The sequence below is a fragment of the Elaeis guineensis genome, chromosome 14 (assembly GCF_000442705.2).
Source record: "Elaeis guineensis isolate ETL-2024a chromosome 14, EG11, whole genome shotgun sequence".
NCBI lineage: Eukaryota > Viridiplantae > Streptophyta > Magnoliopsida > Arecales > Arecaceae > Elaeis > Elaeis guineensis.
The window spans coordinates 68,832,562-68,857,762 of NC_026006.2; the positions used below are offsets into that span (position 1 = coordinate 68,832,562).

The 25,201-nt window shown below is 41.5% G+C and overlaps 2 protein-coding genes across 2 annotated transcripts; one reads left to right on the top strand and one right to left on the bottom strand.

The window, feature by feature from the left end:
- Positions 1 to 9,383: 9,383 nt before the first annotated feature.
- Positions 9,384 to 11,357, top strand: LOC105056896 (probable protein phosphatase 2C 24). The gene is made up of 4 exons (XM_010939261.4): positions 9,384 to 10,057; positions 10,144 to 10,473; positions 10,563 to 10,668; positions 10,769 to 11,357. Exons 1-4 carry the CDS (start codon positions 9,575 to 9,577, stop codon positions 11,056 to 11,058), a joined length of 1,209 nt encoding a protein of 402 aa, XP_010937563.1. The 5' UTR covers positions 9,384 to 9,574; the 3' UTR covers positions 11,059 to 11,357.
- Positions 11,358 to 12,711: 1,354 nt separating this feature from the next.
- LOC105056895 (very-long-chain aldehyde decarbonylase GL1-8) lies at positions 12,712 to 22,807 on the bottom strand. Its single transcript, XM_010939259.4, has 7 exons — positions 22,541 to 22,807; positions 19,770 to 19,907; positions 15,777 to 15,922; positions 15,378 to 15,497; positions 15,099 to 15,311; positions 14,923 to 15,003; positions 12,712 to 13,059 (listed from the first exon to the last, which is right to left on the bottom strand). Exons 1-7 carry the CDS (start codon positions 22,574 to 22,576, stop codon positions 13,008 to 13,010), a joined length of 786 nt encoding a protein of 261 aa, XP_010937561.1. The 5' UTR covers positions 22,577 to 22,807; the 3' UTR covers positions 12,712 to 13,007.
- Between the last annotated feature and the right edge of the window lie 2,394 nt (positions 22,808 to 25,201).

The window sequence follows — 25,201 nt, forward strand, 5'->3', positions numbered from 1 at the left end:
CTTCTCCTCCCCCTCTCGACTAGGGGTGCCTCCGTGGAACGGACCCCCGAAATGGGAGCCCCAGTGGGGGGACTCCTTGAAGAGGCCGAGCAGCCGATGGTTCGGCATCCGAAGGAACGTCGATTGTGGGGGCACCTGGACAGATACGGCCGAGCTCGTCTCTCCACTCTGGCCTTCTTTGCTGATCCGGAGGCCGCGGTGCCTTTTCTTTTGTGGGCCTTGAGGCCCCTGACAAGCATCCGTGCTGCTTCGGCGTCCATTCTAAAAAAAAAATCAAATCAAAAATCAGCGATGGGGTGAAAAAGGAAGAAGTGACACGCAAAAAAAAAAAAAAACAGAGAGAATGAAAAAAAAAAGAGAAGAAGGACGGAAGAAGAGAAGAGAAAAGAAAAGATGGAGTACTCGCAGGATCCTGGGGGCTCAAGCCGATGTTGAACAAAAATTGCTCCTTCAGAAGGTTGGGAAGGGAAGGAGCGGAATAGTCAAGAAGCTTCCGGGCGGCCTGAAGGTCGTCCTCCCCCAGGCTGGGAGCCCGACGGACAGAGTCCCTCAGAGAGCCCCAAGGGGGCAGGCCCAGCCTCAAAGTCGGGCAGTGGACAAAGAGGTACTTCCCCTTCCAGTTGTGGATTGAAGAGGGAGCACCTTTCAGCAACCCCTTCTTGCCAAACTGGGGGAAAAAATACCATCAGTCCTTCGTCGAAGGGTGACGCTTGAAGGTGTAAAAATGCCTAAACAAAGAAAGGGACGGCTGAACTTCAACTACGTGGCAAAGGGAGAGGAATCCTATCAAAAACCTAAAGGAATTCGGAGCAACTGAAGCTAAAGAGATATCTAAGAAGCAGAAAAGGACGATGACAAAGGACGGAAGCGGAAGCCGGAGTCCGACATGGAAGGCCTCCTGATACAGCAGAAGCGACCGGGTGGGGGAGTGCTAGCCCGATCGGAGGGGCCAGGAAGCTCCAGATCGTACTCCGGAGGAACTCCATACTGAACCCTTATGAGTAGGAGTTCATTCGGAGTCAGAGAGCAGGGAATGGCGCCCGGCACAAAAATCGGGCGAAGCCCAGCCCCAGATGTGGGTTCGTCTACAGAGTGAGCGTCTTGGGGGCTGAGGCGGAAGAACTCTCGAACCGCTAGAGGCGGAGGTGCCGGAAGATATTTCGAATGATTTCAAACGAAGACCCTAAAGATCCCGGAGAAATCAGGCGGGACAAGGGACGAAGGGTTGCGGGAGACCAAAATCAGAGGGATGCAACAGAAGAAAATGGAGGAGAAAAGGCCCCTAAATGGCAAGAAGAAAAACGAAGGTTCCGGGACTAACCTAGATCGCTCTGAAAGATGCAGAGGGGCGAGGACAGGGATGACTCGAAGGACGCCTAGGCCAAGAAAGACGCCAAGGAGGGTCAGGGCTCTCGAAGAAAAGGCGGACACCGATAGAACTTTCAGGTGAAATAGGGTCCCTAAAGGCGGAAGGGCGGGTTTAAATAGACCCTGGGATCCGGCGCCATAATGATCGTGAATCCTCCCAGGCCGACCCGCGCTCGACACGTGTCCCACTCGCTACGGCAGGTGGCTAAAAGTGGCTGACAGCTGACGGAGCCATTACTGCACCGTATCTGGGCCAACGTACCAGCGAAAATTCTGAAAGGTCCCTTCGAATCGCCCCGATTCGAAAAGACTCCAACATGCGCGCATTTAATGCTAAAATATCTGGGGGCGATCGTGCACGGGATTCAAGGGGACAACTTCGGCTGCAAAAATTTCTCTGTACTTCCTTCATTCGAAATTCGAACTCGGATGTAGGGGGACTGGTGTTGGGTATAAAATATCCTCCAGCCGAAGTTCGTGACGGGAGTGACCCTCCGAGGATCCAACCGACTGTCGACCTCCAACAACGTCTCTTCAAACCTCCCAGGCGGCCGAGCCTCCGCAACATTTCCAAGTTTTGCCGACGGACAGGACCCCGCCAGCGTCGACCGGATTCTTCGTGACGTCCGGACTCCTACGGGAGCCGGACTCCGCCCACGACTCCAATTGCAGGCAGACTTCGTCCGGACTCCTACGGGAGCCGGGTTCCGCCCACGACTTCACTTACAGGTAAATTTCGTCCGAACTCTTACGGGAGCCAGACTTCGCCCCTGACTTTAATTGCAGGTGGACTTCATCCGAACTCCTATGGGAGCCGGACTTCGCCCCCGACTTCAACCGCAAGAAGACTCCATCCGGGCTCCTACGGGAGCCAGATCTCGTCTCCGACTCTGGCTACGGAAGACTCCGCTCGGACTCCTACGGGAGCCAGGATTCGTCCCCGACTTCGACCGCTGGTAAACTTCGTCCGGACTCCTACGGGAGCCGGACTTCGCCCCTGACTTTAATTGCAGGTGGACTTCATCCGGACTCCTATGGAAGCTAGACCTCGCCCCCGACTTCAACCGCAAGAAGACTCCGTCCGGGCTCCTACGGGAGCCAGATCTCGTCTCTGACTCCGGCTACGGGAAGACTTCATCCGAACTCCTACGGGAGCCGGACTTCGCCCCCAACTTCAACCGCAAGAAGACTCCATCCGGGCTCCTACGGGAGCAGATCTCGTCTCCGACTCCGGCTACGGAAGACTCCGCCCGGACTCCTACGGGAGCCGGGCTTCGCCCCCGACTTCGACCGCTGGTAAACTTCGTCCGGACTCCTACGGGAGCCAGACTTCGCCCCTGACTTTAATTGCAGGTGGACTTCATCCGGACTCCTACAGGAGCCGGGCTTCGTCCCCGACTTCGACCGCTGGTAAATCTCGTCCGGACTCCTACGGGAGCCGGACTTCGCCCCTGACTTTAATTGCAGGTGGACTTCCTCCGGACTCCTACGGGAGCCAGACTTGTCCCCGCTTCAACCGCAAGAAGACTCCATCCGGACTCCTACGGGAGCCAGATCTCGTCTCCGACTCCGTCTGCGGGAAAACTCCGTCCGGACTTCCGCGGGAGCCGGACCTCATCTCCGACTTCGACTGAAGGAAGATTCGTCCGGACTCCTACGGGAGCCGGGCCCCGAGCTCCTCTCAGACGGGTAGCTAGCCACCACTCTCCGTCAGGCACTCCAGTCGAACTTCGCCGACAGGCCTGGACCCCCTGGCAGGCCGCAGCAACAGCCACGACTCTGCTCCACCTCCTGTAACAGATTCCGCACGGCTCCATCACTCCCTGACAGGCCCAGTAACGGCCACGGCACTGCTCCACTTCCTGCGACGGATTCCGCGCGGCTCCATCACTCCCTGGCAGATCGTCATAATGACCACGATTCTGCTCCACTCCCTGCGACGGATACCGCGCGATTCCTCCACCCTCTGGCAAGTCCGATAACGGACGCTATTCCACTATCCACAACAGACTCCACGTGGCATGTCCCGACGGTGGCCACGATCCCACTCCACTACTCTTCGCAACAAACTCCGTCTGACCCTGGACAGCCCACTGCCAGACGGTTACAGTTATCGCTATCATCTATTGCCCCCTCCGCCTATAAAAAGGGGTCCCAGATACGTTATTCTCTAAGCTCAAAATTCTATCCTGAAACTTGCTAAAATTTTCGTTCGAGCACTCCATTCTTGTTGAGGCAGAGAACTGACTTGAGCATCGGAGGGTCTTGCCGGAGCAACCCCACCTCCGGTTTAGACTTCTTTTGCAGGTCCCGACGACGACCGCGACTCCCTCGACTCCAGCTTCTCCGGCGCAGGCGGATTTTTGCACCAACAGTTATGGATGTTAAGATTGTAATGATTTATTTTGGCCTTGCATATTCCTTAGGGCTTGCTCTATGGAGTGTGCAGCCATCACGTATCCGATCCGGATGTTGGGTTTGGGATGTAACAATTCTAGGGGGTGGGTGGGGCCAAGAAACAAAGTTTGTATCCATTGCATGAGCAGGGGTATGGTATTCAAGACACCACTCCAATACTTTGGGTGAGCATGAAACACAACAAAGAGCTGATCCAAAAATATATCTTATAGAAACACACACGCCTTCATTAACAGAGCTTCTGGTGAATAGGACAGAGATTGAAACAGCCTCTCATTCCTAGCGGACCCCAGCAACGGAAAAACAGGGCAACTAAAGCTTTCTTCCACCTCTCTACCAAGGCTCTAGCAAGGAAATCAACTAGAGCCGGCAAAGAGGTAGGTAAAAACCCAAGTCAAGTCGCACATATCGAGTGAATGATGCCAACGGCTCCAAGCAAAGGAACAAGTAGTTGCCACATGCTCATGATCCTCCAGCTAGTCCGAGCACAAATCACAATACAATCTTGTCGGCAAAAGAATATTCCTATTGGCTTAAAGCAACTTACAAGGAAGTTTAGAGAGCACCAACCTCCGGCCAAAGAACTTGACCCTCTGAGAAACGTGCAAGCCCCATAACCATTTAAGATGGAAAGAATTACGTGGTGGATGTAGTGCACTATGTCTGTCTTTTAAGGAAAGGGCATTTGATCTGTTGGTGCCTCAAGTAAGCCGATCAGGCCAATTTCCAAGCAGCAAGGAAATACTAAAAATATTAGACATCATATAAGCAGGGAACATATCAGCTAAAATAGGTCGATTCCATGAACCCATAGGAAAAATGAAAGAGGCAACCTACATATATAAAACATCAATATTCATGTTGTGATTGGATCGGAGAGAGGAAAGATTTTTTTTAAACTCACTCAACTTGAATCTCTTAAAAAAAAAAAAAAAAGATGATAGAATTACAAAAATAGGACTCAAGTTCCATTTTCTTTTATTGATTGATATTCTACCTTAAAAATTGAGGTACATAACCCAATTTATAATAATGATATCTATCTTGGCATAATTTGAATTGAATTCCTCTTTTTATCTTCCACAAGGATGTTTATCTTTAAACAATTTAGATTGAATTTCTCTTCTTAATTTGAATAAAACTTATTATCTAAAATAATTAATATAAAAAAATCATAAGAAATATACTATAATTCTATAAAAAATAGTCTCGACTTTTATATCAACTTTACCTTCTATCACTCGATCTAATTCTTTATGAGTTGCAAGGTAATTTCTGATTAAACTCTTTTCGAGAAAGAAGAATTTTGGTTTGATCTGTCCGTTTCGAGGCCCAAACATTAGAATTTTGGTTTAATTTAGCTTCAAGATGCAGGCCCAAAAATATAGATCTTAAAAAATATTCAATTTTTTTCTAATATGACAAATCTTGCTCCTGAACTACATCTAGTCCTACTCGTAGTGGCTAAACTGGTCAACATCAAGTTCTCGTAGTGGCTAAAGCAATCCATATCGAGTTTAGTGATCTTTCTGAATACTTATGATGGTCAAAGTGGTCGACATCGAATTAGTGATCTTCTTGAATATGCTTAGTGATGATGTTCCACATAAAGTTTGATGATCCTTTCGAATCATATTGATATAAGTAGGCTATACAGGTAATGGGGTCAGAAAAATTCACAGGTACTGAGCACATTTATATGCTCCTACCATTTCCAATGATCCAAATGAACTAGTGTTGAATTATAGAGATAGCTACGCAAATAGTTTGCCACATATCTAAACAACGGTTAGGCCTTGGACAAGAATGTCGGCAATCATAAAACTTAACACAACCTAGATTAGCCCATAAAGAAATAGGCTACAGTACTAATTGAGTAACCAATTTAGATAAGCAAGCATACTACTTATGAAGAAGAGATTTGATACCAAGAACAAAAATCATATAGGAAGGGTACTATAAGCCATCATATGGGGCGGGCTTGGTTTCATACTATGTTTTCTTTTTTTTTGCATCTTAAAGAAGAAACCTAGAAGTCAAATAGGAATTAGATTTCTCATACTCACTGGATCCATTAGTTGCATAATTGAAATAATAAAAAAATCAAAAATAAAATACACGCCCAAAAGAGATCCTTTGTGATCATTCATATCCTCTTTCTTCCTTATCAAGCCTTTGCATTCATTATCTTCCTCATCAAGCCATTTCTCCTGTCCATAAGATTTTTCTCTCGAGTATCTCTCTTCTCTTCCAAATCCCACATGCCATCTCTCCTATCCATGAAGTCTTTCTCAAGCTCCTTTCTTCTTTTCTAAATTCATCTTCTTTTCTAAGATCTTTGCATTTAAAAGTTTATGAAAATCGTGTATCATTTTACCTGGAGATGTATCTTAAGATGTTGGATGAATATTTAGCTAGATATGTATTAATTGACCATATATTATATACTGATGAAAATTAAATTCCATAAGTTATATATCAATTTATCTATAGATGTGTATTGGATCATTGCTGGATGTATATCAAAAAAGCTTATAGCATATATCAGTAAATCATCTAATATATATCATTTGGTCATATACTATATACTGATGATATTATATTCTGAAACTGTGTATCATTTTATCTGGAGATATGTATTGGAATGTCGATAAATATTTTGTTAGGCATATATTAACTGGCCATATACTGTGTATAGATGAATACTAAGTTTGATAAACTATGCATCAATTTATCTGTAGATATATATTAGATCATTGCTGAATGTGTATAAAAAAAGCTTACAATATATATCGTCTGGTTATATACTATATATTAATAAACTCTACATTCTGAAAATTATATATCGATTTATTTGTAGGTGTGTAATAATTTGTTTGATAATTAATTTATTTAATATAATTATATGATCACGTAGTATGTATCGTTAAAAAATATATATATTAAAAATATAAAAATATTTTTTAAATTATAAATTTAATAATTTTATTAATAAAAAATTATTTTTTAAAATTTATATTAAAAAATATGATAAATTATAAAATCTGTTCCCTATGATATTTTATAGTGCCGGCCCCATATGATTTTTATTCGGATACCATAGTCGCCAGAGAAGGCATGACACTTGGAAAGCTACTGAAGATACGAAGCTCTGTTTCCAGCTTCCTAAATTGATCTGACGTGGGAGGCCAGCTATCACCTCAATTTGTCACAGCTGTCCTCTCTGTCCACACCAAGCCTCTTTGCGAGCCCCACATGCTTATGCTTCTCGAGGCATCCCACATGGCCTGCAGCCCATCGAGCTAGTTTGCTGCTCCAACCAAACATGTGTCACAATCATGATGTAAACGTCTTCTCGACAATGGAGAAAAAATCATAGAGGACGAGCATGAGGAAAAAAAATATGAGATAAATTTTTTATTTTATCATATTTTTTTATACTTTCATTCAGAAATAAAAAATTAAATTTTTTTATTAATAAAATTATTAATTTTCTAATTAAAAAAATAAAAATATTCATGACATCTTCTTTCCACCTTGATTTCAAAGTACATTTTTTATGGATATACATTATATAGTTAATATATATTAAATAAATTTAATATCTAATAAATCGATATATTTATTTTAATAAATCGATACATAATTTTTAAAATATAATATTCATCGGGATACAATATACAATCAGATAATACACACTTAGCAAATAGATCACCTAGCAACTCAATAAATATCTATAAATAAAGTAATATATAATTTTCAACGCATCATGTTTACTAATATATATTACGGATAATAAATATTTATCGACTTTCTGATACATATTACAAGCTTTTTTGATACACTTAATAATAATCCAATACATATCTCAAGATAGATGGATATACAATTCTCAAAATATGCTTTTTATCTGGAGGTATATATTAAATCGCTATTGAGTGTGTATCAAAGAAGTTTGTAATTGTTGTGGACAGGAGACTCCGGGATCATACGGATGGATCCAACTCCATCCTAGCAAGAGGTATTGTCTGCTTTGCCGCTCAAACATCTGCGGCTTATACGTTGGACCCAACTGGTATACCCTCGGTTGTCGAGCTTCATGACTTTATCTTTGAGCTTGGATCCAAAAGACACCTCTCGAGGAAAAAGATCTCCCATCCTATATGTGAGGCTTTGTCCCTTGATTTGGGCCTAAAAGATGCCTCTAAAGGGAAGGAGGGTCTCCTATCCTATATAAGACAGAGTATCAACAAATGGCGCCTGGTGTCCCCTCCCCAACAATAACCCTCCTAGTTAGGGGGACTCTGTCTATAGAAGAGCCCCTACCTGACGTGCCATTTGTTGCAAACAGAAGACTTCGGACTCATATGGATGGATCCGACTCCATCCTAGCAAAAGGTATTACCTGCTTTGTCACTCAAGCATACCGTGGCTTATACGCCAGATCCTTGGACCCAACTAGTATGCCTTCGGTTGTCGAGCCTTCCGATTTTGTTTCTGGGCTTGGGCCCAAAAGATATCTCTTGAGAGAAGGAGAGTCTACCATCCTATATGAGGCAGAGTATTTCTGTAGGACTAAAGTCCCCCCAACTATAATATATATTAGGAGTTGACGAGTATGCATCATCCGATCAGATGGTACGTATCGATAAAAATAATATTTTAAAAATTATGAATCAATTTATTTGAAAATATATTTTGAATTGTTAAATAATTAATTTATTAAATATGTATCATCTAATTATATATTATATATCGATTAAATTATCTTATCTAAATATATATATTTGAGTTACTTGATGGTAATTTGCTTGATGTATATTATATGAAGAAAATAGGTGTCACAGAAAATGTGGCATAAGAAATCCATCTCACATATCGTCGGAAGGCCCGCCTCGTATGATTTTTGTTCCTAGCACCCAGTCGAGTCACCTGAGCCGCATAGGCATCGTTTGATATGGTGGTCCACGAAAACGATTTAAATATACCGCAGGCCCACCAGCCGTCCGATCAGATCGTTTTGTGCGATCCTGCACGCAACCTGATTTCTTCTTCATTTTTTTTTTTTTATTGGCTAAGATTTCTTCTCCGTAGGAATTATGAATGGCCCGGCCCCAACAATTTGATATTTGGCGTTTACAAACTCTCTCTCTCCCTAACGTGGCACTAAAAGAGATCACGAAAATGACGGAGAGGAGTATACATAACAAAAGAAATCATTAAAAATTAGCCGGACAAGAAAGGCGTTACGGCAGGACAGGTATCTTCCGCCCCTCGAACGTGGCTTCCTGATTCGAGTCGACGACACGCCAGAAACGAACACGTGTCGTCAGCACAGCTATTGACCGGTTGCCGCACAAGAGTCAGCATCGTCGTCTGAGATCCTACACGTGTCGATATCCACCATCCTAAGAGAGGAAAAAAATAAAAAAAAACCGAAAAGATAAATAATATCGAGGGACCACATGCGTGTCAGAAAATGGAAGACCTTGACAGCTGTGTTGGTCGCTGTTCCTTGCCAAGACCATCCACGCGTAACGATTCAGAGAGGAGGGTCGAAGATGGACGGTCTAGATGAGTCTGGAGCACGACGTCATACCAACCGTACCTGTCGAGCGGGCTGCCCGTGACGGTGACGGGCAGCTGCCCGAGGGGCGCTTTCTGCTGCACCGACCATGGGGGCTTTCGGAAGCGCTCCAATTTATCTTCCCCCCGGGTCGGAGGCGGGGATGAAGGCGGAGAAAATATCCGTATTCGTTTCTTAGAGTTGCGACGGTTCTCTTCAGAAATGGCGGGGATTTGTTTCGAGGCGGAGGCTTCGGCGCCGGCCGCCTCTTGCGAGCCCAGCCCGCGCACGGCCACGGCGAGGCGGCGGAGGATGGAGATCCGGCGGTTCAGATTCATCGCTGGCGCGGAGTCGAAGGGGCCTGATAAGGAGTTCAACCGGAAGAGACAGAGGTTGGACTGCTCTGTTTCCCCTCCGGCGGTGCTGCAGAAGGGTTTCGGTAGCGAAGAGGAAGGCACCGGAGAAGGGAAGGTGTTGGAGTCGAATTTGAATGGGAGGAGCTCGAGTGCGGGACTTCCGGAGGCGAGCTCGTTGGAATCGGTGCCCTCCGATCGGTGCCCGAGATACGGGGTGACCTCCGTATGCGGCCGGAGGAGGGACATGGAGGACGCCGTCTCCGTCCGCCCGGATTTCCTCCGGCGATTTAGCGGGACTCGGGAGAGATACCATTTCTTCGGTGTCTTCGACGGCCATGGATGCTCGCATGTAAAATTATAGTCTCTTTCTCTTATTCTCGCTTTCTCTCTACTCTTACCCTTGTCTCTGATCGTTGCTTAATTTGCTATCATTAGGTGGCCGTATCGTGCAAGGACCTGATGCACGAGTTGGTGGCGGAGGAGATGGAGAGCGTGAGACCGGTTCCACCGCCACCGGCGGAGGAGTGGAGGGAGGTGATGGAGCGGAGCTTCTCGCGGATGGACGCGGCGGTGGGGAGGTGGGGTGGCGCGCCGCAGAACGCCAGCTGCCGGTGCGAGATGCAGACGCCCAAGTGCGACCATGTCGGCTCCACCGCGGTGGTAGCCGTGGTAGGCCCCAATCATATCGTCGTCGCTAACTGTGGCGACTCCCGCGCCGTTCTCAGCCGGAACGGCGTCCCCATCCCCCTCTCCTCCGACCACAAGGTGAGCTCCTTTCCGTTTCCCCTCATACTTGTTCTGGCTTTCGGATGAGATCCTGCGTTGAGTGGTGTCACTAATGAATGGTTCGGCAGCCGGACCGGCCGGACGAGCTGGAGCGGATTCAGGCGGCGGGGGGGCGAGTGATCTACTGGGACGGGGCGAGGGTTCTCGGGGTCTTGGCCATGTCCCGAGCCATCGGTGAGTGGCCGGTATCCTTGTTGTTTGTTTTTGGTCTCGTACTGCTGCTACCGCTCGGTGACTAACTTTTTTTTGGATGGTTGATAAACAAAAAACACAGGGGATAGTTATCTGAAGCCATATGTGACATCGGATCCGGAGGTGACGGTGACTGAGAGGGAGGAGGGGGACGAGTGCCTCATACTGGCCAGCGACGGGCTGTGGGACGTGGTCACCAACAAGATGGCATGCGACATCGCTCGGATGTGCCTCAGCGCACCACCGACGGAGGGGAGTGGGTCGAACAAAGCGTGCTCCGACGCCGCGATGCTACTGACCAAGCTGGCGCTGGCGAGGCAGAGCGCCGACAACGTCAGCGTGCTCGTCATCGATCTCAGGCGGAACTCGTAGCTGCTGTTGCTGAAGAGGACACGGGTTGGGCCTAAAATAGAAAGTTTAGGTTCAAAAATCTTCAAACAGAAGTGTAATTGTCTGAACTTCGTTCTTCTTTTTTTCTTTTTTTTCAAAGATATGGTTGATGGTGGTACCGCTATGGTTCCGGTGAATATCTGAACCATGGAGCTGGTGGCTGTGGGAAGGAAGGGGAAAGGAGGGAAATGATAAATTGAGAGATAAAGAAAGATGGATGTGGATTTTTTTTTTCCTTCCCGAGTTGGATAAGATAATTAATGTCCAAATTCAGGAAGCCATCCCTTTTCTTTTCCCCCTTTAACGTATGAGCATGAATGGAAGAGGATTAGGTATTGTCTTCGATACGAGAAGCGTCGGAGGCTTAGAAGACATTTATTCAATTTCGAGACGGGTCGTTTGTAGCAGGATCCTGAGGAACTGCCGCAATGTTTTCAAATGGAGAATACGTTTTGGAACGGAAAGGAAAAAATTGTTCTGCGGTCTTCTCGTCCGTACCAGGTTGAGGGCGCCGAAGGTGGTGGTGTTCGCAGATCCTTTCATAAAAGGCAATACGGCCAGAACATGTACCTGCTCCGCATGCTCCTGGAGTCTCTAGCTATGGCTCTAGAAAAAATGGGTTGAGAAGCCAATCGTTCTAAACCCGTTATTACAAGTGAATGTCCAAAGTACGCGGGCCTCTCCCTATTCCCACCCCCCACCAGCTAAAAAAAGGCAGCATCTTCTTTAATCGAGCCTAACCAGGTAGCCTCTAATGAATGGTATGTTCCTGCAATGAGAACCAGTGGGAGCTTCTTCAAACAAAAACCGACCATTTACGACTTTCGCGGGGATGAACAGTATGTCATCACCATCCAGTCCGGCGTATGTGAATCCATCGCTTGGTTATGCCATTGAGGAGAACAGGGGCTCTATTGCTAACTGGGCCAAAATATCCATAACCAAAGCAACTGGCTGCTAAGTTTTGATAAATCCGCCTAACGGCCTCTTTCGAGGCAGCACATTAGCCTCTGCGCCCTCCGTTTCGATACGCCACAAAAGTGTACCGGGATGCAGCCTAACCTGCAACCTCACCTGTCTACTGACTGTTGGCCTATCTGTAATCATGCTTCAGAAATATTCAAAACGTTGCGAGCTTTTGACCCCTTTCAACAGGACTGAACCAAACAGATTGATATGCATCATCAGGGTTGGCCACCCCGATCCCCACCCAGCCAACAGCTACACCGTGGGAAAATGCTGAAGCTATGTGGGAGCAAGAGCAGACCACCTCTCGCCTGCCGCACCCACGACCCCATCATAACTGATTGCTAAAGTTTAATTTCATGTGCTGGAAAAGCAGCTGAGAGCCCCCGTACTCTCCCTAGTTCCAATGCCAACTCATCTTTCCCTCCAACTAATAAACTCGAATGTGGTACCCTTGCAGAACTCCTCAAAACAACCTCCCAACTGAAATATAACATACGTACCCCCAGTGGTCTCATACATACAGTCGCCTAAGCCAGAATGAGAGCTCAGCCACCTGAGCTCCCTTTCTACCAGCCTGAATGCCTTCGTGACACCAACAACCAACTGACAGCAGACCAGGTCTTACTGCAAGTAACAAAAACTGCTCACAGTTTCAACAAGCCTGGATAGTCGAAATGCCCATGTTTCTATTACTTAACCAAGATTCACTAATCAAGAAAAAAAGCTGGTACAGGCCTTCATTAGTACACTAGAAACTACATTCCTACGAGGTGCCAAAGGCATATGAGAGCTCTTGAAATAGATCCTCATCAGCTTTTATACTCCTTCACAACACAATCTTGACGCTCATCCTTGCACCATCAGACACTGAAAGAGGACACCACATCAAACTTCTTGAGATGCTTTATCACCAGTTCAGGATATCTGAATATATGCCTCACTACCTAATATTATTTTCCTTCTCACTCCTCAAGCGCTTTTAGCTTCCGATAACCTTTATCAGTGCCAAATAACCTGATAGTGGTGAAAAGTTTTATTGGTCAGAAGATCGTTCTAAAGATCATACAACTACAATATTGATACATGGCAGTTTTGAGAATCTAAGCAGCTAACTTTTGAAGTCCAAATGCAATGGATTGGTCGTGGGAAACAAAAACAACCAGATGGAAAGATGTTGGTTGTCATAAAAAATGCCCATGGTTCAGAACCATGCTCTCTGATTATACAAATTGTACAAGCAAGATTTGTCTTACACTCTATTAAAGTTGACTGATTTAGTTTAGCCAAATACATGTAAACTAAACCAGCAAATTTTTGCATGTGTCAGTTAGGAATGCCATGTTCTTTTTGTCTCTGGCATCTGGAAAGAGTATATTTAATAGATGAACCTACAAAGATGTACACAAAGAAAAGAAAGTTCATGTTCTATAAATTGTTCTCGCATGCCACTTGCAAAGATGGCACAAGGACATATAATTATTTAGTTAGCCAAAACCATGTAAAACAAGCTGGCATATTTTTGCATGTGCCAATTAGGAATCCATGTTTTTTAGCCTGACATCTGGAAAGAATAGATTCTAACAGATCGCAAAGGTGGAACATAGATATTCATGAAGAAAAGAATATTTATTTTTATAGAATGTTCTAGTGCTCTCAATTGAATTAATTTGCTTTCTGAAATCAATTTTGTTAAAGATAGATTCTGGTGGCCTTTTCATATTCCTACTGGGATCAAGCAGTCACAAAAAACCAAAACCATACCCATCAGATTTTGTCCCAACTACTTCAGTTGGATTAGCAACTTCAAAACTCTGCTGAATTACACCAGAAGTGGTGCCCACAAGGCTGCATCCTTGAAGAGCAATAAGGCATGGAGATTGGATCCTCTGCGGTGCAACAAAAAGCACCGCAGAGAGCGGTACAAGCATGCCACCTCATCTATTTTGATCAGATGGCTTCTAAAATTGAGTAAATTGATACCGTGAAACAAAATGGAACAGCTTCCATTCTCTTTCTGAAAAATAAAAGGTTACCGTTGCCCCATGGCTTCCCCTATCATTCTCTGTCCTCTTCCTTTCCCTCTGAAAAAAAAAAGGGCATTAGCTTTCCCACCATGAGCACCAACATCTCCCTCTCCTACTATGACGATGAGAACCTTTATGGGTTCAGATCTTGAGCATCATTAATCAAGCACTCCATGAGCTCTCCACCTTTATCACCCTCCATCATCATCATCCTAATGCCCTCGTTGACATGCTGCCAGGCATGGAAAAGGAAGAGGATAGAGAATGATGCGGGAAACTATGGGGCAAGGGAAACCCTTTATTTTTCAGAGAGAACGGAACATGTTCCGTTTTGTTTCACGATATCAGATTACTCTAGGTTACTTGCAATTTTAGAAACTGTCTGATTAAAAATAGATGAGATCCACCAATGCCCCGCCATCTGCGGTGCTTTTCGTGCCCCATAAAGGATCCAATCCGTAAAGCATGGCACATGCACCAAATCAAAAGCTAATATAGGAAACAATCATGATGCATTTTTATGACCAACGGACCTATTAATTCTATCATCAAGGATATAACAAGGTGTACTTCTAGAGAATGCTGCATGTGAGGTTTCGCTGATCCAATTGTCTGAGTATTATGTCCATTATTCGTTAGCCTCTATTGTTGTTTACAAATATCCATATGTACCATATAATGAGATTTTTTAAGCATACATGTTCATTGATGGTGATCGAAGGCAGGTCCTGCTGTCATTTAATTAGCCTCTAAAAATATAAAAATTAGATGGTGCAACAGCTGTCATGACTACGACAATGGAAATTGCTGTCTGACTGATTCATTATATATATGCACAAAAATATATACTCACCAGTCCATGTAGATGAAAGTTGATGAGTAATTTCCAGACTTGGTGTAGAGCACACGGTGATGGTAGTCATGAAATTCCGCACTATAACATCAACCAACCAGGTGTCAGGAGATGAACAGCACACAACTCAAAAAGGCTGCAACCGGGAGTTCAGAATGGAAAAGGTTGTAACTCACCCTCCATATAATGGCAAGAATTTGGCAGGGCTCCATGGGAAGTGGTACCCACTATGAGCCTCAACTGTCTCCAGGACTCTCAATATCACCCATAACCACAGAGTGAACAGATGCGGACCAGTGAGAGCAGGACCAATAATGGTTGCAAAGCCAAGAAATAATATTTCAGCAGGATGGGCATATTCAGAAGTCAATCCGAATGGCGTAGCATATCTGCACAATACATACATATAAGGAGAGTAGTAATGAACGAACAAACTGTAAAGAAACACTACTTACTCATGATGAATACTATGGACATGCTTGTATAGCCATTTTGTATGCAGTACTCTGTGTCCCCAGTAGAACACAAAGTCCTCAAGGATAAAGTAGAAAAGTATTTGAGATAGAATAACACTCCTGCAAAACAGAACCATGGCTTCACATAAGTAACATGAACCTTCACTGAAGTCACTAAGCAACTCCCATCTATTTTGATTGTACTTAATATTTTTATTTCCTCATTCATTTCAAGCCATATTATGGAGACATCACAAGCTTCTTCAAATGTTTTCAGGTGCAGAGCAAAGTGTGGTTTTTGATTCCACTAAAAATTGCATGGGCATTCATGCAAAGATGAAGCTTGCTTAGGAGCATAATTGATTCTAGAGCATCATATCAGAGGAAACCTGTTAATACCAGGACGGCAATGGAAGACTGCTTCTCAGGCCCATGTATCTGAAGGCAGGATAAGAAACGATCATAACTGGTAAATTCACACAGAAATGGTAGAGGATTAGGCGCATAATACATTTTCCCTGTGCATCTGGAGTGTTACACTTTTTCTGCAAAGATCAATAGTTTGGTCACAGAAATGTCAAACCAAAAACAAGTCATATGAAAGGTGTACATGGTGCATGCTAAAACAATGAAGTCATTGCATGACAGCTATTTGTGAGAGTGTCTTTATTTTTTTTTTTTTGGGGTTGGGGTTGGTGTGGGGGGGTGGGGTTTGGGAGGTTGTTGGGGGCTAGGAATTCATGTCAGATCAGCTAATATAAGGACAACTACAAATTGATTCCCTAAAATAACACCAAAAAATGTACAAGCAAGGATTCTGGTACACATCAAGAAAAGTTACAAAACACCAGTGGAAGTATGCCAAGTCACTTGTTGACTGGTATAAGGTTCATAAGACCCCAGCTAAATCCGCAATTTTCAGGCCATGGACTGCTAGATGAATTAAGACATGGATTTCATAACTGGGCAGTTAAAAGCAGATTCGCCATCTTGTTAGCAGTCCTATTTAACATCAACATGGTTAAATAAAGTTTTCTTATCAGTGGGAACATGTAGCATACTAACTTGTTCAAAACCAAGCATTTTTTTTTGTGTGTGTGTGTGCATGTGTGTGTGTGGGTGTGGGTGGGTGGGGGGGAAGGAATTAGTGTCAGATCAGCTAATATAAGGACAACTACAAATTGATTCCCTAAAACAATACTCAAAAACATACAAGCAAGGATTCTGATACACATCAAGAAAAGTTACAAAACACCAAGTCACTTTTGACTACTATAAGTTTCATAAGACTCCAGCTAAATACGCAATTTTCAGGCCATGGACTGCCAGATGAATTAAGAGATGGATTTCATAATTGAGCAGTTAAAACCAGATTCAATGTCTTATTAGCAGTCCTATTTAACATCAACATAGTTAAATAAAGTTTTCTTATCAGTAGGAACATGTAGCATACTGACTTGTTCAAACCAAGCATAAATGCTCATACATTTTTGATCCAAGAGGATCACCAGACCTGTTGAAGACCACTCTGGCCACTTTAGATAGGTTTGGAAGGGGTTTGGAGGCAAGCTCTGTTAGATCCAAGGCAAAATTGCATATCCAAACTTTTGGAGGCTATAACTTTCTAATATCACATAATTGAGGTGCTCTTTTTAAAAAAAATGGTCAACTTTTTAAATTTATGAGGATGCAACAACCCCCAGGTTCATTGCAGCTAGCTAACATAAGGTTTTGAAAATATATGGGCCTTGAAACAGGCCAATCAAAGTAAAATTTCTTTTTGGATAAGACTTTGACCATACATATCTCCAAAAAGATCTTAGTTTTTTTCCATAATTATTTCTACTAGCTTGCTGTTTAGAAAAAATTGACCTCTTCCAACTGGAACATAAATCTGATCCAGATTCTGCAAGGGCAAATCTTACTAGTGTTAATAGAGGACCTATGTAATAGTTTTAATCATGGTATTCTGTACCGGCCCGAAACGGCCGATACACCCCATATCATACTGTACCGGCGGGGAACCAACACGGTTTAGGCCGATTTTGCAATACATGGTCCGAACTGGACCGTACCGGTCGGTTCGGTACGGGCCCGAACTACGCAAAACCAAATGGTTTAGTACGGTACAGGTCCAATTCGGTACGGTTTAGCGCAGTTTTCTTTTTTTTAGTGGTGGTGGATAGGAATTTTTTTTTTTTAATGTCGGTATGGATTGGTACCATACCGTACCGAGCAGAAACCAATACGAGTCTCGGTACCGGTTCTTGAAACCTTAGTTTTAATCATCTTTAATGAAAGAAAAGAGCTTAAAACCTGCTTTTAAAAATTATAGTATTCTATATTATTTTTACTCTGAGAGATTTGAGTTGAGCATATTAAAGAAAAAAGAATTTCCTCTTTCTCCCTGATCAAATTATATTTCATGGTAGAATACAAGAATAATAGCCATAGAACAACTGCTATGCAAAAATTGAAGGACAAGAGATTGTCCATACAAGATGATTTTGGACAAAGTAAATAAATCTAAAAACATGCTTTGATTGCTATGGTAAAAACAGGTTATTACAAGATAAATAGCATCCTTCTTATCTAAACACAAAACAATAGATGGCAATGTGATGGAGCCTAAAACAGACTTTGAAACACTAAAAACAACTGAACACCCAATCTCAGGTTCAAAGAGGGAAACAGTATCTTGCTATTTGTTACTCCAGTTGATGATTGGAGTTCAAAGGAGGCACAAAAGCTAGAAGTGGAACTGTGGATCAATGTCGATAAAAATTTGATGTTCCAGCGAAAAAGCATATGAGAGAGTGAGTGGCAATCTTTCAATGACATGAGAGAATGGATAGCACCAAGAGTAAGGTGCATAATATAGTTAAGACAACTCATCAGCCTATACCAGGTTAGGTATAAGTGGAGATCATCATTTGGGATAAAACTTCAAATGGAGTTAAATCATGGTTTCAGCAAGAGACATAATGAATACACATGTATTACATTAGAGTCAAATTTATATTGCACCAAATCATATACCATTAAGGAGAAAATGCAATCTTTTGGAGACATACAAAATGATGAAGGGATCTCTATAAATTGCAATTATGTTAAAGAAGCTGCTTCTAGAGGCAATAGAGTCATCACCACCAATCATCGACAATTAGTAGGTCGGTGGTACTGAATGACAAATGTCATGTGAAGAGGTAAAAAAGGGAGACAGCCTGTGGAAGCCATTATTAAGGAGGAAATTTATATAATATCCTGCTTGGTAAAAAGATTTAGTCGAATGCCTAATAGCCTCTTTGATGTTCTTTCTTCAGTTATCATTCTAGTATCCGTCTTTCTCTTTCTGCTTCAGTTTGAATATATGTCAGATTCCCCCTTTGCTGCATTACCTATCATTTTTGGTTAAAAGCTATTGCAAAAAAATTTGCAGCAATCAGCCCAAAGGTGGAAGAATATGAAAAAGAATAAATATGAATAATAATTTGTTATTTAGAAATTGAAAGAAGGATGACTTAGATGGTTTGGGCTTGTATAACATAAGCCAAGGAAAGTACCAACATGAAGGAGTAATTTCATATATGTAGAAGGAATGAAAAGGGGTAGAGGACCAAAAATCACATCGGATGAAATGGTAAGAAAGGAATTTGATATCCCAATATCTTTAGAAAGTATAGCTTAAACCGACCAAAATGGAGGAAAAGGATTCTTGTAGCCAACCCCAACAAGTTTAGGATTAAGGCTCGCTTGAATCGAGTTGAGTTTAATAGTTTGTAATTTGAGAAGCCAAATTCAAGGCAAGGGGTTGTCTATACCATGACCATTGTCTTCAACCACATACAAAGTCATGATACTCTTCAGGTCCCAAAGCCAAATAGTTTGCATTTCATCAAAAAGACATGTTTTATGATACACTTTAGATAATAGGTGAAACTAATTCCTGGTCTAGATATACAAGTGGAAAGAAGTGGAATATCTCATTGACTCTAGTGCAATGGACACTATGGATAAGATGCAATATAATGTAGAACCAACCAATGGACAGATAAGAATCCAACGGCCCATAAGGAAACAAGAGGGGAACAGATGACATTCAAGAAACCAACTTGTACTTCCTGAAAAGAAGATCTAGTGCCATCAATTACAATTATTCCATTTTCAAAATCCAGAAATCAAGAAGGAGATGCATCGGAATCTGATCGAGGGGTTTCCCCTCCTTCCAAGAATCTAGAACTTATCAGAAGTGCCAATTTGAAGACATATTAGTCAAAGTAAAGTTGCAATATACTGAAACTTATTGCCGCGTTCCACTGCATGAACAGGGAAGAGATATTAAACTTCACAGTTCAAAAGTTAATAACATAAGCTGGGAAATTCTGAGCAAACCTGGATTTTGTATTTGTTGAAAAGATCCGCCCTCTCAAAACACAAAGATGGAAGCCCAGATAGGAAGAAAACACTTTCATGTATTATGAAAGTACCCAGAGTAGCCAATTGAAATTCACTGAAATGAGTGATCAGGTACTGCAGAACCAAAAACTAGGAACGGTTAGAAACTATCCATGTGAAAATCAGTTGGCATCCAGTCAAGAAGCTGTAACAAGGAACTCAGGCAAACACCAAGGGTCTTTACAACTTTTCTGGAAACATGGGGATCTATTGCCAACAGTTGCGAGTTGAAACTGCCAGCTATTCTATGCAGAAAAGAAGTGCATCTTGTGAGTTAATACAAAGTCTACCCATCCAACATATTTATTTCTTGAAAGCACTTACATAAATAGCAATAGGAAAAGAAGTGCAGCTGCAAACTATAAACAAGTACAAACAAATAGATCAGGTCATTGTCATTCGAGCCAGGTAGACCCATTACTGAATTATAAACACAAATACCTTAGACAATGTGCATAACAATTACTTACATAACATGAATGGGTCAGAGGGTAACAATGCTGTCAATGTGCTATCAAGAAATTAGATACGTTACAATGTTGTCGATGACAATTTCATGGCTATCACAGGCACTTTCCTAGGTTCCTAGCTCCAATGAAGAGTGGTGCTTGCACCATAGGCTTTTTAGCGAAGTACATAGCCTAGGCTCAATGGACAAATCTGATCCCCAGGGTCTGTCTTGCTAAACCAGAAACTTTTGTAAGACCTTTTTTTTTATATTAATAACTATTAAGAATTATTTTTAACTGAACATTACTAAACATATTTTGAAGTTTTAGCATACATATTAGTTGAAATCGTAATTCAAATTTAATGACAGAAATGGTAAATATGTATTAGAACTAAATTTATACAAACATTTTCAACAGTCATGGAAGCCATTGGGAACAGTATACAACAATTTTAATATAAGTAACAATATCTAGAAGCACCATGTCATAATTTTTTGAAATACAAAATCAGCCTTAAATTTTTATCAATACCAGAATTAGTATAAGCAGCATCTTTTTGCTTTTCTTCATATGGACAATGAATAATGACCACATTCTTTTATTACCAATATACATGCAAAATTCCCATGTATAATGAATGGCTCAATATGCAATAGGAGCTACAGGGCATAAAGCAGGGCCCTTTATAAAGTTGATCAATAACCAAAAAGACTTCATTTCAAAAAAGGAAAAAAGAATCACCCGGAGGCTTTTAAACAAAAAAAAACCTCGCCTTCCAATAGCTAAAACCCAAACACTAAAGCATGTCCTTATTCCAAAGCAGCTCATGCAAAACCACAGTCCATGAAAGGCATCGTAATTGGGAGGAACATGTCCCTTCATTTGGGAATTGAACTAGGCAAGCACCTCAGGACAGAAGCGCAATCATTTGAAGACCAACATGACACCTACAGTCTTAAAGACTACATATTCTAACAGCTGTGACCCACAAAAGATAGCAAGTTAGATACTTAGATCAATTGTACAAAGCATATTTGAGGCAATACAAAGAGTCTTCACGAGCATTTAATCTTTGTGACACTAAATGAAATATGAAATTGTTTAAATATTATTGATAGTTTGATACTGCAAAACTGAGAATCTCATTTTTCATGTGATCTTCACCATTGTTTTCGTGAGACTGTGATTCCTTTGGGAGATCAAGCTAAGTGTACAGAAAAGTTCCAACTTGAATCAAAAAGGAACTGTTCTTGAATTATACGTTTGGGGTGAGACTATTTCTAATGTCTTCTTATAGATCTGAGATTAGGTGTATGGCATAGACAACAAATTTGTGCAGAAGCTAAAAAAGGAGCAAAAAAAGAATTCTTAACCAAGAATTTTTTTGAAAACACTGATCTTGACCTAGAAGGAAACAAGGATGTTTTAGTGCCAATCTTGTTCCATCAAAAATTATGGCTTAGCTCTAGTAGCTGTGCTTGTGACTCATTCTTAACGAAAGAAGCCCTCTAAACATCATCAACATGTTTTTCGAGATATGCAATATCACTACTTACTAGACTCTTCAAGTAGCATCCGAAGACAGTATTAATGGATTGGTTGATTTTATTATAGAGTTATAAGCAAGCAGGCTCACACCCATTATGAACAAATGTAATGTCATAATATGAGAACCAAGACATCAGAAGGTGCCAAATCAGTAATCAGGGATAAACGTAGTGGTAATACGACTATCTTCGTTCAGAAATTTCTAGAAAATACAAGAAAATATGAACCCAGAAATGATCGAATACTATCTCGCTTCCCATGCAGCTTCTATATTCGATGAGTCCGTGATCTTGTTTTAATCTCCGACATTGTTTTAGCAGTGCCAGTAAAAACACTGATTCTGTTACGCGGTGTGCCTTTTTCCCTCCCGGCAGAAGCCTCCGATTCCTCCGCAAACACTCCGCCCTCTAATAAAACCATCTAACGAAACAAACATCGAGAATCGCCGACAACCCGATCAAAAAAAATCTCGAAAACCCGAGTAATGATCCAAAAAGTCAAATCAAAACGTACGACCATCCAAGAAAGCCCAAGAACGAGCCCTACAAGAAAAATAAAAATAAAGAACAGATCAGAGGAGATTTTTCTGCAAAAAAGCGAGACAAGAACCAGAATCACAGACCCGATCGCAGGAAAAGCACAGAAACACAGGTACTAGGGTTTAGAGACGGGGCTTCCGAGAATGCGGCATGAGAAGAGAGATGGTACCGTCCAGCCGGATTCGAGAAGAGACGCCATGGCCATGGATGGATGGGGGAAAAGGGCGGCGCCTGGAGAGCGAGATTTACTAGGAAGAGAAGAAGGAGAGGAAGTCGGTGGAGAGGAGAGTGGGAGAGAGAGTATGCGCTCGGGCGCGGACAGCGACCACGCGGCCGGAGGGACAGACTGTCATCCATGTGGTGAGGGGAAGCTGTCCATATATGGAGAAGAGGAATCCTCGTGGGGCGGGATTTTCAAGTGAAATCAGACTTGCCTTGGCCTGGCTATTCGACCCTTTTCAACGATAGGCAAGTTGCTCGTTTTCTTTTATTTTTCCTTTTTTTTTCCGATAACAGGGGGATGAACCCCGCATCCGCTGCAACTTATTTGCAGATTTTGATCGAAGATTGCTAAATATGCCAGATAATTCGCTACATGATTCACTTCCGTGAATACATGTAACAACAGAAGAAGTTGGATACCGGGGAACCGAGCAATTAATATTTCTCAAGCTGGATGGTGCAAAGAACCTTTGAAAAGCTACTTAGGTTGGCCCGAGTTTGGTTGTAGTCGAATCGTATCGAGATTAGATCCAAATCCAACTTGAATAGCTTACAAGTTATTTGATTTATTTGCGCTTCTATCCTAGACTATTCAGTGGGCCCAGAGACTGGCAGTATAAATGGAATGAAAATCGACACATATTTATTCAATTTTTACTGAATTAAATCTAGAGATGCAATAGAATCAAACCAAATCAAATAACTAGAAGCTCAAGCTTAATTTAAAAATCAAGATCGACAGAATTTTAATATCCTAACTCAAATTTATTTGATTAAGAAAAAAATAATATTCAAGATCAACTCAAATTGACTTGTTTATCAACCAAGTTATACTCGAGTTCAAATTTAAGTCATAATCATAATTAAAAAAATAATTAAAATAAAATATTATATTATATTTTAAAATATTAAATTAATAATATATTAAAAATAAAATATAGTATTATTAAATATATATATATATTTGGCTAAATTTATAAGCTTTCAAGTTAAATATTTTGTTACTCAAATTTAGTAATAACCGAGTTGAATTGTGTTTGTACCCAAACAAACTCGAATAGCTCATGAGCTGTTCGGATCATTTGAACCTCTATCATGAACTATTTAGTGTACCTTTAAAAATAGGTTAGTGGCATGGATACAGTGGAAACTAATGAATTTTTAACCACAATACCCATCCATCTTCTGCTCTACCAAGTCTAAATCCTGTGCGACCACGTGGCAATTTTTTATAGGATGTGCTTTATTTATTTTTTGCCTTAAAAAGATATTGACAAGACAGATGATAATGGAAGGTTGCTAATCCCTCTATATATTAATTTTAACACAAAATCTAAAATAAAAATGCCAAATTATATAAAAGCAGCTACAATTTTCTACAAAACTTTGAGATGCTTGATGTAGGCTAATTTAGACTTATTTATCACAGGCCGACACGTGGTATAGTAGAAGGCAATTTTAATAGGACTCCAATTCCCAAGCTGATTTAGATAAAATAAACCTCCTTCAAACTCGGACTCTAAAGAGTCCAACTTTGATGGGATTAGAATTTTTCATCTATAAAAATAGCTTGAGACTCCTGGGTATATAAAAGAAAAATTATTCCACGTCATGCTTTCTTTTTTCTCCCATATTTTTCCCAATACGTATCTTATCTGATGAGTCTTTTTTTTTTTTTTTTTTGTTCTATCATGTATGTAACTCAGTGACTTTCCATGACAGATTGACACTTGGTATTATGTTGCAGCAAACTGATTAGCAGCCTTCTCATTCCTAGATTATTAAACCATTATCTGGTAGGATTTAGGCATCAACAATGCTCATGTGTTGCATATTCTTTAAAATGATAAGCCTCAAGAGAGGAAAGAATTCATGCCTATGCATTGGAATGCAAGCTGCAACTAATGTAGATTGACGATTTAGAGATGGCAAAATTGATCTGACCTGATGAATATACATCCTATCCAAATCCAATCAAATCCGAAAAATAGAATTTGATTGGATTTGGATAAAATTCGAAAACTATAACACAGATATGGATAGGATATGGATAGTGCTATTTTCTATCCAAATCTGAATTCGAACTCGACCCAAACTTATGGGTATGAATAATATCCGAACTCATATCCGAATATATATTGGTAATTCTATTTCGATGAATAATATGCATAAAATTATTTTGGTTGTTTATATGTTCTATGTTGAACTGTAATTTTATTTCTATGTTTGATTTCTATAAGTCTGGACTTATAAATTATGTCCTATGTTGAATTGGTAATTATATTTTGATTTATAATATACATAAAATTATTTTGATTGTTTATTTTTTTGGGTATGAGATGGATATAGGATGGGTATGGATTGGATATGGAGAAATGGATTATCTGTGGATATCTCCGAATCCATTGAGTATGAGGATGGGTATCTCTTTTCTTATCCGATCGGATATTTGATAGGATTTGAATATAAAATATTAAGTTTGAGTTTGGAGATGAATAGTATATTATCCGACGTAAATCCTATTCGTTATCATCCCTCGTTGGCCGGCACCCTTAAAGCTCATTTTAAAGAAAAAATAATGAGAAGAAGCGGAAGAAAAAAGAGAGAG

What these genes read in the sequence shown, in the direction of transcription:
- LOC105056896 (XM_010939261.4), top strand. Translation starts at nt 9,575, where the DNA reads ATGGCGGGGATTTGTTTCGAGGCGGAGGCTTCGGCGCCGGCCGCCTCT. An exon ending in ACGGCCATGGATGCTCGCAT is followed by an intron (nt 10,058 to 10,143) that starts GTAAAATTATAG and finishes TGCTATCATTAG; the next exon opens with GTGGCCGTATCGTGCAAGGA. An exon ending in CCCTCTCCTCCGACCACAAG is followed by an intron (nt 10,474 to 10,562) that starts GTGAGCTCCTTT and finishes ATGGTTCGGCAG; the next exon opens with CCGGACCGGCCGGACGAGCT.
- LOC105056895 (XM_010939259.4), bottom strand. Translation starts at nt 22,576, where the DNA reads ATGGCCATGGCGTCTCTTCTCGAATCCGGCTGGACG. An exon ending in AGTCTTCCATTGCCGTCCTG is followed by an intron (nt 15,498 to 15,776) that starts GTATTAACAGGT and finishes TCTGTTTTGCAG; the next exon opens with GAGTGTTATTCTATCTCAAA. An exon ending in TTCTTGCCATTATATGGAGG is followed by an intron (nt 15,004 to 15,098) that starts GTGAGTTACAAC and finishes TTGATGTTATAG; the next exon opens with TGCGGAATTTCATGACTACC.